Source organism: Lichenostomus cassidix, chromosome 7 (assembly GCF_008360975.1).
Source record: "Lichenostomus cassidix isolate B80296 chromosome 7, HeHo_3.0, whole genome shotgun sequence".
NCBI classification, from domain to species: domain Eukaryota; kingdom Metazoa; phylum Chordata; class Aves; order Passeriformes; family Meliphagidae; genus Lichenostomus; species Lichenostomus cassidix.
Window position 1 is genome coordinate 13,883,624 of NC_139488.1, and position 16,215 is coordinate 13,899,838.

The 16,215-nt window shown below is 36.7% G+C and overlaps 1 protein-coding gene across 11 annotated transcripts in view; it reads left to right on the forward strand.

Moving 5' to 3' along the window:
* PDE1A (phosphodiesterase 1A) overlaps positions 1-16,215 on the forward strand; it is a 193,848-nt gene that overhangs the window by 162,548 nt on the left and 15,085 nt on the right. For all 11 annotated transcript variants that reach the window (XM_085066297.1, XM_085066299.1, XM_085066296.1 and 8 more), the window contains 6 exons: positions 661-761; positions 3,310-3,435; positions 8,954-9,055; positions 9,175-9,295; positions 13,071-13,152; positions 14,440-14,560. In XM_085066297.1, the coding sequence (XP_084922423.1) occupies positions 661-761; positions 3,310-3,435; positions 8,954-9,055; positions 9,175-9,295; positions 13,071-13,152; positions 14,440-14,560 (653 nt within the window). The remainder of the gene's footprint in view (positions 1-660; positions 762-3,309; positions 3,436-8,953; positions 9,056-9,174; positions 9,296-13,070; positions 13,153-14,439; positions 14,561-16,215) is intronic.

The window sequence follows — 16,215 nt, forward strand, 5'->3', positions numbered from 1 at the left end:
CCTCATTTAGCAAGAGTTATAAATGGGCTCCAAACTCCAGGGTCTGCATTATTTTGTGTACATGACCTACATTACCTTTTGTTCTGTGTAACTGTATACTAGCCTTATGCACCTTTTTTTTCTTCTTTTCGTCATTACAAAGTATGATAAAATTTAGAACAGAAAAATCTCCCATGGGCCTAATTTTAGTGCTATGTACACTAGTAAAATATAGTTAATGCTAATTTTGTACCTTCAATTTATTATTAACTGTATATATAGTTTACTAAAAGACAAATAACCTAAACTTCATATTGAGTTTTTTTAGATTAATATACCATAATTTGGCAAGTGCTGTGTGTGGGCTAAGAGATTAGATACTTAAAGAAGTTGTAAAGTAAACTGTATAATTCTTTTGATAACTTCTTATATTTTTGGCTGCCAGTATTTACTTTGCTAGTGAACATAAGGATGTTAACTTGGCCTCAGAGAAATCATAAGTACAAGGATTTATTTCACCCTATGATACTGAAGTGTTATGGATATATAGTTATCTGGAGTAAGACAAGAGGAAAGTTTATTTAAGTTGAAGGTAAAGCAAAACATTTTCAGTACTGTAGGGTTTAATCTGAGTTAGGCTATTATCAAAAATGTGACTATGATTTGTTTTTCATTTACCAGCACTGGCTCACAGAACTGGAAATTTTAGCAATGATCTTTGCAGCTGCTGTCCATGATTATGAACATACTGGGACCACGAACAATTTTCATATTCAGACAAGGTAAGTGAAGTGTTCTCCTAAGAGTCACATCTGGAGTTTGCTGTTCATTGGTCTGAACTGTTTCTTACTAATAACACCACGTAGTAGCTTGGTAATTTCTGATTTTACAAATTGCTTTCTCAAATTCTGTAGAGCTAATGGGACCACTCACACCATCAAAAACTGTGGAAAAGTAAGGAGATAGCTCCATAATGTTTGAAACAAATCTGTTTTGGAGCTGATATGTCAAGAGGAATTTCAAAAATATTCAGAACATGCAGAACATGGACTTGAAACCCCCTCACCCCTGTTTGGTCAGTTTAGTTCTGATACTACTGACTCAAAAAATTCTTCTACTTCTTCCACCCATAAAAATACCATGTCACTTACAGCAATGTGCCTACATTTTGTTTCACTTTGAGTATTAAACTTAGAGGGTCCTGGTGCAGAGGGAGAAACTTGGAACTATAGTTTTAGAAATATCTGCCTTGAGCCCTCTCCTATTGTATTTTGAAGGCATCTGCAGTGAATATGAAAAAGAAATCTAGAAAGAAATCAAGTTTAAAGGTTAGGCTAACTGTATTCTCCTGCAGGTGCAGCATGTCATTCTAGCTGCTGGTCCCATACAACAGGATATACTTCTCTCCCCTAAGATATTTTCAGCCTATCAAAGGAAAATCCATGACTGATCCATTACTGAGTGAAAAATAGTACATCTGATACTTAACCTAGTACAAAACATCTTACTTTTCTCTTACACTAGGCTATACTTTGTTTTTAGTATCCTCAGTTGAGGAGTTTGCTTTAGCTGCTCTTAAAAAAAAATAGCATAACACTATCATATCTAACAAAAAAGCTCAGTGCTAGAAATATTCTTACTTTGAACAGAAGCATCCTTACACTCACATATATGGATAAATTGCCCATTGGTTATGTTTAAATTAAACCTGTAACATACTTGTTCTCCAAGATGTGCCCTTCAATATTGAAAAAAATTCTAGATTTGCAGCTGAAATAAGGACACAATTCTTTCCTCCCTCAACATAGTCTGGCTAAAAATAAACTTCAGTTTGTAGTTCCAAGTTTATATTACTTTTCTATTTTTGTCCTTAATATTTTGTTCTGAAGAGCAAGAGTGGAAAATTAATTAAGTTGATAGCCTTTGAATTTTACTCTGGCATACTTGCAAACAGGTATTGGTTATGTGATGTAGCTCATTCTTCTCTCCTCATGTAACTTGGCCCTCATGTGTCATCCCAGACTGTGATTCCAAGCTTCTTTTGCCTGAGGAAAACTGATGGAATGGCTGCCAAAATCGAAGCAAATCTTAGCACTGCTTAAACCTACTCATAAGTAGCTATGTTGATCAAAGTGTGCTTCATAAACATATGTGATTGGCACAACACAGATTTCCCCCTGGTTTTAGTTGGATTGTGTATGTAAACATATTGATTATTTGGGCTGGTTGTGGTTTGTTTCCTCTAAATAATGTTTCCAATCCTATTTTAATTATTTAGATTCTTTGGTACCATACATGACAATATAGACTATTGCTCAACAGAACAAGAGGTTGAATTTAGCATATTCATGTCAGAGTAAGCTGCACTGCTAAATCAACACAGCTTTCTGCTAGTAGAGACTTGTCAGGGGATCGAAGTGCAATATACAGGAATACTTTTATCAGGATAGAATGTAATACAGAGGGGACTCCTGACATTGCTTAGCAGGTCAGATGAGGTCTTGGGGAAACAAATTCCCCAAGAATTAATGATGTTTGAAGCTAAGTATGATAAATCCACACCACATCACAATTTGTGAATGTCTCAATGTAATTTTGGAATTGTACATTAGTCTTTAATTAAGAGGGAAAGGATACTGTTTAATGTGCTAACATTATGGTATGGGTCTTTCTTTAGGAAGCACTGGAGTGCAGACAAATTGCAGCTTAGCATCTCTGCCACTCCATTGTAATGAGGCTCAAGGTTTCTGTTTTCCTGAGAAAAGATGGTGGCTGTTTAAAACATAGGAAATTGAAACTTTTAAACATTTGTTATTTACAGCATCTTCTGATAATGAATAGCATGGGACAAAGAACATCTCTCAGAACAGGGGGAATGGCTTCTTAATACCCATGCTATGTGTGAAGCTCCACTGATGGTGAACTCATTGAATTTTAAATGATTGTATGGTGTCAGTGCACTCTTGCAGCCTAATTGGAGCATTTCTGATGCTCTGCAATCCTATGGAGAGTCAAGAAGTTCAAAGATCTCACAAATTTTTTCCACAGTTAGATCGTATCAGTAAAACATCACACATTTTAAAGTATGACTTTCCCACTCGCAGTGTATACAATGGTATGATGATAATTTTTTATGCATTTAAGATGGAAAATTGATCAGTATTTGATACAATGGGAACAAATATACAGAGTTTGATATGTCTACATCTGTCTCTGTATATGTATATATAGTCAATAGTCATATATAGTCATAGAGAATGCATAGTCCTACCTTTCCCAGTGCCATCATCAGGACACTATGACAAAGCCTGTCTTTTTCCCCCACACTAGGTCAGATGTTGCTATACTGTACAATGATCGTTCTGTTCTTGAAAATCACCATGTAAGTGCTGCTTACAGACTCATGCAGGAAGAAGAGATGAACATCCTGGCTAATCTAAACAAAGATGACTGGAGGTAAGGCTTGCTGTGACATTCAAAACCACTTCCAGTATTTAAAAATAATAAAAACCACCAGGCCTTCCCTGTGGAGTCTATTTTAAGAGTTCAAATTACAGGAAGTTGACACTGGAAAGAGTAATGGATATTTAGAGCCTGGGGAAGGCTGCTGTGGTGTTAGGAAGTACTGTTTGGGAGACTCCATCTAATTTTCCAAGTGAGGTTGTGCATTTATGAGGCACAGTGCTGGACTGTGTGGCAGTGTCTTGGCTGAAACAGCTCTTTAGGAAAACCACAATGCTGCCTGAGCTGGGTTGCCTTTGTCCAGCCTAGCCAGTGGGTTGAAATCACAGTGCAGAATCACACTCTGCTGCCAGCTTGAGCACTGCTGCCCCTGGGATTTCAGCATAGTCACATCTTGGTTAAGCATTAAAAAATGAATTGTGTGGACAGTCCACAAATAATAAAGGCCCAGAAGGGCTACAGAAATCTCTTCTTTTTCTTCTTATTTTAGTGCAATTCCTGAAGAAAATTTGACCAGCAGAAAGAATAAGTTTTGTAATTGATACATCACAAATAATAAGACCTGTAAGGTCTTTATAAGGCTAAAATTAACAAGTGTTAGATTCAGACTCTCTCCATTATTAAAAATGAAATGTTATCTTTGTATCTCTTTGATGGATACATATTGCATTTAAAATATGTGTCTTCTGTGTGTTTCTGTAAACACAGATATTATTCAGTGACCCTAAAAACCACTTGCAAACAGGTGGACTGTGAAGTTCAGAGAGGTATGTTCTACTTCCAGGAAAATCTCCCACTGTGAATGTGCCACCATGAATATCAAAGCTAAACTCTGCTTTATTTGTATTTTCACAAAACTATACATTTAGGAAGGAATATGTGAATGTCAGATCAGATTTTGCTGCAGTGTTTGTTTACAGATGAAGGACTGTTTTACATGGTAGATTTATGTGATTTTACTTATTTACATGATGAGAACACCCCTAAATAAAGCATTTATTGAATTCAAGTCTGCTGCCCTTTTAAGTTTCAATTAAATTTTTTGTACCTGTTTAATTTTTTTTTTTTTTTAATTTGATACAAAGTGTGAGAGGAAGCATAAATCTTTTAATTCTCTTAAAAGAATTCTTCTCAGATAATATTCATTTGGATGTAGTTATCAGAAGGTTTGTGTTGTACAATTAGTTCTGGAGAAATTTCTCTAGAAGTAAATTGTAAACTTCATTAATAACTGTCTACACACCTAGATTTTCAATGCCAGTATGAGCCATACTTGCTCTTCTTTTTTGGGCCTGATAGTTTTGCGGCTGACAGGTCTCCAAGACCCTGTTTTTACATGTTCTAGCTATTGAGTGTGGAGAAAATGATTGTGCCAGTACACAGCCATCAGAAACTCATATTCTGTCTTTTAAAACCATCATTTTAGAGAGAAAATTACCTTCAAATCTTCAAAACTTTGAGTATTGCCTTGAGTATGTTTCTTTGAAGTGGTGTTTCATTTTGTGTCCTACCAGAGAAGGCTTCCAGGTAGAAAGGGGCTGATCTTCTTCAGCTGAGTTTCAATTTCAAGGATGGCTTGAAAACACTTATGTGCACTCCCAGTCCTGGCTTCTTCATTACTGGAGACCACCATTAATCAGTACAGTTTGAGAATCCCTGCAGCGACATACAGTGGCTCCAGCTGACAGAAACCTGGCTGCCAGCTAGCACAGTTTATCCCAGTCATTCCCTTTTGTTACACCACTGAGGAAAAGAGCATTAAGATGAAAACCAAATATTTGTGAATGGAAAGAGGAACCTGTGGTTTCCAGGTTGTGATGTTCATATGTAGTGCTCTGGTGGACTGCAAGGAGAATAAAGGGGAGAATGAGATAGGCTCTCTTCACATTCCTGAAGCACACTCTTTGCATAGATTGTTTCCTCAGATATTCCCCCCGTTCTTTTTCCAGTTCAGCTCTGGACCATTTTCTCTAACTGTTGTTGCATTTTATTTCTCCGTGGTGTTTGAACCTGTGATAAACTATCACATTCTTTTGGAGCTTGCTCAATCACACACTGGCTCTGTTTACACTTCCTTTTCAATATCTTCTCACTGTAATCCAATTATGTTTTCCTAGAAGATCTTATTTTAGTTTTGCAACTTTTGTTTGTACAGAGTGGCTACACCGATTGTATTATATGCAGCCAGTTTGAAGCTGGTGAGATGAAAGTAAAATTTATGATCTCTTTTTCGGCCTATTCAGTAAAATGTAGAAGAAATGTTTGAATTGACTAATAAGCTCAAGAAACTGAATTAGGACATTCAGTTCTGTGTTTTGTCACTTAGCTCAGCAATTACAGTCTGTACTTTCAGGCAAGCAGTAAATTCCAAAGTGCCAGTCTGTGCCAACCTGCACAACCTGTTGCAGTGTGATACTTCAATTTAGAGGGTCAGTCATGGAATTGGCAGTTTCCTGGTACTCATTTCAAATATCCAGAAATTCCTGTTACCCTGTAATTTTATTGGTGCAATGATATATCTGGTAGCCACCTAACAGAAGCTCTTCAATTTTCTTATTATTACTTGAGTGAGCTTCTTGGATCTAAACTTAAATTCATGCTGTTAAACTAACAGTTTTCAAGTTTGCACTGAATTAAGTTGGCAGTAAATTGAAATGATAATCTGTTCAACTTTTTAATGTACTTCCTGGCACTAATTAATTTCTTTACTGCTGTCATATCTATTTTCTTTAGTTGCAGCAATTTAATTTTTCAAAAATTTAATGCTGCTGACTATTTAAACTGAGGCTCTGGTTATTATTCTAACAAGATGAAGCAAAATGACTGAAAATTACTTTATAGTATTCCATTTTCTCTTCTGCATGCTAACATTAAGAAGATAAATGTGCTAATAAACTGCCAGCTTCAATTAAGTTTGAAACTTTGGCTTCTGGTCTGAGCAGGGGGACATTGCCAGCATTCTGAGGATGATGTCCTTCGTGGATAATGCATGTGGCATTCAGAGTGATTTTTCAGTCTTTTCTCAACTCTGAAAATATGTTGTCTTTGATATTGTCTTTTTTCACTCACTTAGTACCCTTAAATAACTAAAGAGGGATCCTCATTTGTCCCCCTTTCTCCTTTGATTTACCAGGTTTCCAGTGTTCCAGCACCCCCTGTGTAACATTGTTATAGGTGGCAGGGCAGTATTAATGTCTCAAACCATTCCAGTCATAAGCCATACGATGATATATTACCTGATTATGCAAGAAAAAAAAAAAGGCAAATAAAACAAAATGAAAATATATAATGCATAATGAACAAAATTCTTTCACAAACTCCCTTTAATTCTTCTGTCTGAGGATTCCTATAACTTGAAGATGAGCCTTATGTCTTCAGTCTTTTTGCCCTGGTAGCAGGAGCAATGCTACCTGTGTTATCCTGGTGCTTGTAGCTGTGGACTGCTTAGGGAAGACTGGGAGAGATTTCTGTCCAGGAGTTATCCATGAGACCAGCTGAGGTCTCCTATGATATGGAAGTTGACACAGTCTTTTTTCCCTGGGAAGCAATTTGGTAATGGGATCAGTCCAAGAGTAACCTTCTATGCTGTGATAGCAGATGAAGCCTTTGTGGCTCTAGTAGAGCTTTTTCTAACATTTCCCCATCAGGTCTCAGATTTCTATCCCTCTAATTATGATGGGTATGGGTGCAGGCAGGTAACAACTGCAGGAGTCTCTCCTTTGCTGTTAAGCAGCTTTTAGTGGCCTGAAATCTTCAGAAGTGTGTGACAGGACAGTGCTACACTGTTTGATCCTTATTCAGGTGTTGGAGGTAAGAATCAGGGTTTTTTTCTGCTGCCATGACAATATGAATAAATTGAAAGTGGCAGTTTGCTTCTCTGTGTGTGTCTCATTTAGTAGAGGTGAGGTGTCTTGTGAGTAGAGGTGAACTTATTTCTGATTGCTCTGAAAAGCTTAGACATTGAAACTCCCTAAGAAAATCTCCCATGAAAACAGAAGTGATAATTATTTTAGTCTTACAAACAACAGGGTTTCACAATGCAGAGCTCTCATTTTGCCTTAGTGTTAGCTGGTTTTATTGTTTGTTTTGCTTTTATTTTTTTTAATGAGTTTGACTGTGTTTGAAGGGTACACTTTCAAAGCAATATAGAGGAGGAACAGTTGGCATGCAAAATAATTAGTATCTTATTATGAGGTCATATAAGAGAAGGCATTTTCTAGACACAAGTTGCTATGGCTGCATATTATTGAGTAAAAATGAGAGCATGGAGCCTTTATCCAGTTACATTAAAGCAAATCAGGAATAAATACAGAAAAATCAGTGAAAAATATCTGCTTAAATATGTAATTAATTTGGATTACAAGCAGTCTTGATAGTCTTTATCACAAAATATTCTAACAGTCCTAAAGAAAACTGCAAATTACCTCTTTAAAACATAGTCCTTTGAAAAAAACTTCATGTATTTTGATTTACTTAAATCAAAGATATGAATACAATATGAAAGTTCAGTGAAAATTACTAAAGTAGGATTTTACTGTTGTATTTGATACTTGGACATCCTTGAGATTGGGGGAGTGCTCATGAAGATGTATGGTACATAATAAAAGGTTTAATGTGGTGAATTGTTCCCCATGTACATATAAGCAGCATTTGTCCTCCTAGGCCATTTAAAAATAAAGACCCACTGGATTCCTACGTGGGCTAAAAATGATCCTTCTACATCAAGGAGAAAGACTTTTCTAAGACAGTAATTATTGTTGACAAAATTAATTTAATTTCATATTCACAATCAAAACTAATACACTTTCTTACATGATTCATGTTTCACTAGTTTAATATTGATTTAATAGAAAGCTGATGGACAAGCCAACATCTCTGACCATAACACCAAGACAAAGATAAATTAGTAATCCCAAACTTGTTCTGATTCCTTAAATAGGTATTACAATATTTTTGGAATGAAAGGTAATTTGCCATAATGATCTTAAATTGGTAGAATGTTGACAGTATTTCAGATGTAATACCTTGTCCTCTTCTGAGTGTTTCCTTTTACTCTTCTGGGTGTTTCCACAGCCTTCTTGCTAGGTTTAGTGTTGTGCACACTCTTCACCAATATGAGGGCAGTAATAATGTATCCTCTTGTGTGGTGATACGCCCAGAGAACAACTTGTTTTTTGAATACTCTACTGCTGGAAAAAATAAGGAATGACTTATAATGGGTGAGAGAACTGCATGTAATATTAGTTTATGCACTAGGAAATAGGATTTACAAAACAGTGTGGCTCTGAAATAATGATTGCAGAGTACATTTTCTGAGGTACATTGCTTTCACAGAATCCCTTTAGGATACAATGTTCAAGTTGTTAATAATTTATTTAAATGCTTTTTAAAACGTAATAAAACCCATGATGTTGTTTTGAAAGTTATAAATTAACAAAAGCTGCTTAAACAAATGTACCATACATAGAATAAATGAATTTTAATCAGTCATTTTGCTTTTAATTATTCTCAGGGAGTTGCGTAGCTTGGTCATTGAGATGGTCTTGTCTACAGATATGTCGGGTCATTTTCAACAAATTAAAACAATGCGACACACTCTGCAGCAGGCACAGGGGTAGGTTGTTTTCCATTCTGTTCCTTATCTCTAGTCTTTCAATGAGCTCATATTCAAGAAAAGAATTTAAATAGTTGCTTTTGTTTTGAGATAATTGGAGCATGTCCTTGAATTGACAGGGTAGACAAAGCCAAAGCCATGTCTTTGATTCTACATGCAGCAGACATAAGCCATCCAGCAAAATCCTGGGAACTGCACTACCGGTGGACCATGGCCCTGATGGAAGAATTTTTTCGACAGGTGCCATTTTTAAAATCCTTTAATAAATCTAGTTCAAGAATGCAATGGTTTCATGATTAAATATTTTCTGAAGTCTACCAGCAAGGTTGCTGTTGGTTGTGATTGACAACCATAGTCTGTAGTATATATTCTTTATTCTTCATACAAACCTCTGACATTAATTCAACTTTTATGTGTGTGAATAAGACAAAACGGTTATAGCTCTCTATCTATTTCAGCTGATACCAGGATTCTGAGTGTTGTAAAGGGTTTTTTTCCTTTCAATTATAATATAACTTGTCAAGCTGTTTTCATTCTGTAGACAGAGATTTGTATGTGCTTTGAATTAAAAGGCAGCACCGGAAGGGTAGCATGAGGGAAAATAGGAAGAATTCATGTTCAGAAGAGAAGGCAAAAAGTTGTCTCCATGCCGCATTTCAGACAGCCCTTCTATATCTTTTTCTTGCTAGTATTTGCCATGCATATGCCACATAGATCTGAAGGTGTTGCTTTCATAACAGCCTGATCCAAAACCAGAGGTTAGACAGTACCTTCCTGTTAATGCTGGAGCCATATATCCTAAACTAAAAATGAAGACACACCTTTCTGAGTCTTTTCATTTCTGTGAGGCACTGAATTCCAAGAAAAAACCCAGTAGTTGGTGTCACTGTAGCCATTTTTTCACTCATATCAGCAGGTGAAACAAAAACCATTTCTCCAGAGGGAAAATACTCTTCCTGTAATTAATATTTGAGACCATGCACATTGTCAACATAACAGTTACTGAAGTACATTTGATAATCAAAATCCAGTTTAGGTATGACGCAATTTCTAGAGTTATGCACAGATTTTAAAGAAGGGTTAATAGAGATCAAGGAACAGTGTATGTCTTGCTTAGCTTGAGTGTCTTTATTTTGCAATATGTTGACATTTTCAAATCAAATGGGTCACACTGGAAAAAGGGACCAGAGAATAAAAAAGAGAATATATTAAACTGTGAGGTTGTTAGACCCACCTACCCTATAAGGCTTCTGCTCAATTCCTGGAGGTTCCTAGGGAGCATCAAGGCATCCTTGACTCTGGGATTTGCACTGGGGAAGCAGACTGGAGAGCTGGTGCTTAATTCTAAAGAATGAATGGACTGAGTTTTTTGGAAATAATGAATAGTCACGAGTTTGTGTCTGCTTCTGTCAGTGGAAATGTTGAGGGTTTCGAACTTGAGAGCAAAAAAGAGGAGCAGATTGCCCAAGAAAAAAGGTCATAAAATGACCAACTGTGATAACATTTTAGATACAGAGAGACAGACTAGACAGGGCCCATGGGACAGTGAGGCAATGTCCCTGTCCAGCCAAGTGGAGGTAGCATTAGCAGTAAACAGTACCACAATGTTTACTGAATGCATAGGACCAGCTAATGTTTTAGTTATTTCTTTATCCATTCATTAGAAGAAGGAACTGGATCCTAAAGAAGCTGCTCGAAAACCCAAGAAGGTATTTAACGACAGAACAAGTAAAAATTTATGTATGTCTGCACTCAGCAGTATAAAATATGAAAGTCTTCTGGGATGCAGAGCAGTCTATAAGAAACTGAATTCTTTCCATGTCCGGCTGAGGACACTGTGTGTGGAGTAATTCCAGCACTTTGAAATGTGATGAAGTAGCAGCACATGTATAAATGCACTGAGCAGTGCAGACACAGGAGGTCTCCTACTCCCAGGATGCACTTGCTGTGCATCCTCTGCTCTGTTGATCTGAGCCTGTGGGATAGAAACCTCCGGGAGTTCCAAATCTGTGCCAGCCAAAATGAAGTAGTCCAAATGCATGCAAACCCCCTTAATTCCCGTTTCCTTTAAAGAGTAATTTAGCTACTTCTAGTGCCTTACAGGAAAAGAGTCTGAAGCAGCTGATGCAAATCCAAGGCAGTTTTCAAAGTAGTGAATACCAGCAAAAAAAATGAAAATTCACCTGGGCAAAAACTTTGTTAAATACAGCTGATGGTTAAAATATGCACCAGTGTTAACTTCAGGAAAAAAAGACAAACAACACTTTAAGTTTAAAAGCAACAACTGCAGAAAGTATATTGTAATAGCAAGGAAATTCTGAGTTACTTGTTTAAACTAGAAATACAGCCACCCATCTCAAATCCTTAAAAGTAAAGAAAGACATAGTTCAAGTTACTCAAAGAAGTATCACAGCTCCTATAGCACTCTACTCTCAGTCTGAATAGATGCAAAGACAGTAACAGAGTTAAAAGTGAGTTGAGTGCCTGGAAAAAGGATTTTTTACTGTTTTCATCTGTTTCTTGGTTTTAAATCTCATTAATTTAAACTGTTTAAATATCAATGCTGTGTCTATTATTACAATTTACAGTAGACTTAGACTTAAATGACACTGAAGTATTAATTACTATTATATTGATTGCAAAGTAATTAATAATTGGGGTAAAGAGCTACTTGAAAACAAAAAAAATTCAAACTCATCCATTACTAGCATGGAAATTTCTCTTTTTTAATACCTAGTGAAGAGAAGATTGCAAAATTAATATTGCTTTACAAATCCTGTGTTCAACCATGACTCAAATAGTTAGAGCTATCCCAGTTTATGTGCTATTACAATCTGGCTCCTGTATTTACACAGAGGTGCCACTCCCACTGCTCCTAGTAGCAAGTACTTCCACACTCTGAGTTCAAATTATTAACACTCTCATATAAAATTTAATGGCCATAGTGATAAAGCTCTCCACTTTCACATGAAATGCAATCTGCAAGCTGCATCTGCTCCTGTGGCTGGAGTGATTTTACTGCTTTTATGGTTCTAAACCTTTCCCAAATATAGTTCAATGATACATGATAAAAAGACTAAGAAAGGCTCATACTGCCCCCTTCATCCATCGGTTTCTGATGAGCTCTTTGGGAAAATTGTATGTTCATGTAGTGCTCCCCACTGAAGGATCATGTAACAGCACTCTCCAGGACAAATAGATAGGATTATTTGACTTGCAAAACTAGGTTTTCCTGTCTCTATAATGTCAGTGCTGCTGGCAGCCAGGCTTGTCCAGCAACACAAATTATAACCTCCTTTGAAAGATGTCTCTTCAGGGATTTTTTTTTTTTTTTTGCCACTAGCCTTTCTTTTTGAGGTTTTGCAAATCAGTTGGTCTATCATGCTGAAAATACAGATACACCCTCCTGTATGTTAAGACTTGCAAAAAAGAGGACTCTTCTAATCTGCTAAGTGTTGGAAAACTTTCAGACCTAGGCTTTACAAATAGTCCTTGAAATGAAACTGTATTTGTACTTTTTGTGGCTTCAGCAGCAAGAGGCGTGCTGGCTAGTGACAATAAGTTCAAGTCAGTTCATACCCTTGACCTGAGTAAATCTGTCGCAGGATTTTTACATTTTGGTTGAACCAGTGTAATAGAAGGAAACCCTCAGCATTTGGCATACTGTTACAAACATGTCTAAGTATCTCTAGTCCCATTACATCTGGGATCAGCAGAACTGAAGTGTGAATATTGAAGGATTTAATATATTTTAAAACTCATTGGCAGATGCTTTGCTGTTGGGGAGAGCTTGATTGCAGTAAGTTTCTTTACACAAAAATTGCCAAAAGTGAGTTAGAATTTAGATTCTTAATCAAAATTTGAAGATTTGAAGATTTGTCTTGACTCGTTTTTATTTAGGAATATAAATTACTAAAGTGATCTGTTGAATATGTACTAAGAATATTCAGATTCCTTTGCCTCTCTGTCCCTCTATCAAATATATGCTTATAACATTAAACATTGTTGTTTGCAGGGAGACAAGGAGGCTGCTTTAGGTCTTCAGTTTTCCCCACTTTGTGACCGCAAGTCCACTTTGGTAGCTCAGTCCCAAATAGGTAATGACAAGCTGTGTTTTTCTTTTTCTTGTCTGTGTAGGAGCACGTAAATTCACAAGGATGTTTCATATACGCATTTTGAATTTTAAATGTTCAAGATTCCATCATATAGAAGGTGTTTCTTTGCACCTATCTCACCAACCTCGTGTGCTTTCACAGCAGAATTGTGCTTGTCTCAAAAGAGCATGATGTAATTTCACCATATGTGATGCCAAGGAGGGGTAGGAGAGGGATTAACCAAGGTACTGGACACGAGCCCAGCTTCTACTGTCCACACTTCAGAGTCGGGCAGATCATGTCCTCAAACTGCTTATCTCTTTCTCAGGAGCTCATAGGTCTGTCTCTATTGCAATCTGCAAGTACCAGTTTGTAGGTACATCTCAAGTCAAAGCGAGTTAACGTATCAGATCTCTGGACTGCAATTAAGCCTGTCAGTGTGTCAGGGTCAAACTACACAGGGTCTAGCTTCCCTGAGTTGACAAGGACCACTGCATCCTGTCACTTTACATATCCTTTAGTGCATTCCCCTGGGAGTTTGGAGGCAATATGCTTGAGCATCATACCTACTGCAGAGAGAAACTGGATCCTAGACTGAATCACTGTTGCTCACCTTCATGCTGTGTTGCATGCTTAGAGCATGAAGACATCTGGAAATACATTGCTAGCTCATGTTTTAACACATTTTTTTCTGTTAAGTGCTCAGTAGAGAATAATGCTTCATTCTCTCACTGTGTCATTCCATACCGTGATGAGCACTTTAGAATGTAAAAGACATTGTTCAGAGCTGACATCTCAGAACTGTGGGATGAATGCTGTCTCCTAAGGATATTACTTGTTCTCTTCACTGATTTGACAGAACCCTCCTACACACTGTGAAATAACACTTTACCTCCACAGAATAATAAACAGCAATTTGAAATATTAACTCCTTGGCGAGAAGCTCCGAATGGTAAAAGAGACAGCATGACTTGTAGTGCTCTGGCTCAACTGTAGCTTCCCTTCTATTCAATAATTAATACTCAATTCAAATGGTAGGTGTGCTCTGCAGTGCATAACATTTACAAGAAAAAAGAATGAAAAGCTGTAATTATTAATATCTACTTATATCTGTACTACTTCAGGTGTTTTTTGTTTCAATTGTGCTTTTTTCTTCAAGATTATACTGCCGGTACCTAGTATATTGAATTGGGACTACAGTTAGAAAGTCAGCCTGATAGCAAGTATTTCTTTTTAGATTTGAGACTTGTGGAAATGTAAATCCTGATTTTCTCTCTTTTTCTTCTTTAGGTTTCATTGATTTCATAGTAGAACCAACATTTTCTCTTCTCACTGATTCAATGGAGAAAATTGTTATGCCTCTTATAGAGGAAGCGACAAAATCTGAAAGTCCTTCATTTGGGACCCCCGGGTATGAATACACTGCTTGGTTATTGAACTGACATAATCTCCCATGATAATCATAATAATGTCATTCTCAGAGTTATCTCAGTTATTTGAAGTTTGAGAGGTAACAAACAGCTGTGCAGTATTGCCACCCTGTGGGGCTGTGTTGCATTTGCAAAGTGCTATTTTACCCCATTGACTGAACAATTGTGCATTTAAAAAGACAACACCTCAATAATGATCAGGATAAACACATATAAACCATTAAATTGATTTCTACAAAAATTTTTTATATAATCTTTGCAATAGGTTATTGAAATTCCTTTACCTGTAAGGCAAACTAACTATGACAGTGTAATCTGAGTGAGTCCTTGCTGAAAGCATTGTTGAATAATCAGATACTACCTTTACAAATACTGTCTCTGTTATAATATTTTTATTTCATTTTAAAACTGTAATTTTGAGCTTTCACTAAGGTTACTAAAATGATAACTCTGCAAGGCAATTTTTCATTTGCTGGGTATTAGTTAGATTTCAGTTACAAAAGGGTGAACCTAACCCTTTCCTATATTTTGAGTCTATAATCAAGCAGAAATAACTAGAAATAGGTGTTCATGGTGGTGTTCGTGGTGTTTTGGGAAACAGTGCTAAACTAAAGTAGTGCTGATAGCAAATTTGTTTACACACTTCTTCACAAATGAGTGATTAGCAGCTGCAAATGATTAGAAGCTTCAGGCTTCATTTTTGTTTGATGTTCATGACTGAATGGTAAATGAAAAAGTCTTATGATCCAGCAGAACTTGCTCATGTGAGGTGGAGGGTAAAGGGATTTTTAATTTGTATGGAATCAAGTCCCACACTTAGGAGGAGAGTGGAGAGCCTATAGCATGAAACAGAAAAGTCTGAGCCAGAGAATTGCACACGCACTACTGAGTGGACCATGAGATGGTGCCTGGAAAACTTTAGAATTATAGCCTGTTCTTTCCATTGTATCCCATTCATCATCTCTGGTGCACATGGAAATTACTGTTAACTCTTCTTGGGAAGTTCTTGTTGGTATGTTCACTGCAACTATTTTCTGATTAATGGAAACCCTTTCGTATGCAAATTAACATCTGTCTGTGGTACCAATGAGATAAACTATGCAGAAGAGTTGAGTAAACAAAACCTATTAAGACATGAATACCTGCACAAGTATGGAAATCGATCTTATTTTGTAATTCTAAGGAAAAAAGAGCATTCATTCTTTTTCCCTCACCTTTACATGTACAAGCATATACGCATATGGATAATTTGACTTCTACTTACCCTGGATGTAAAGTAGCTGCAGTCTCTGTTTAGCAGATTTTAAAGCCACTATCTTAAATCTTGCTTTGACTACACTTGAAGGTTTGTAACTGGAAGACAATTTTCAGCTCAAGCAAAACTTACCTGTTGTGTACTTCATGTCTTCCTTTTTTTTGCACATGGGTCAAAAAATAACGATCAGATGTCTTTCCTCTGAGACCCAAAAATACCATTCACTATTTAAAAGCACAGCTGAGAAGCTGCTCCAAAAGGACTGCATAAACATTCTTTCAAGAATTGGATCACAAGTAATGTATTTTCAGCTGTCACATTTTTTTTAAGAATTCCCTAGAAAATGGTCAGCAAGACATCTTGTATCATAGGCACACTTTG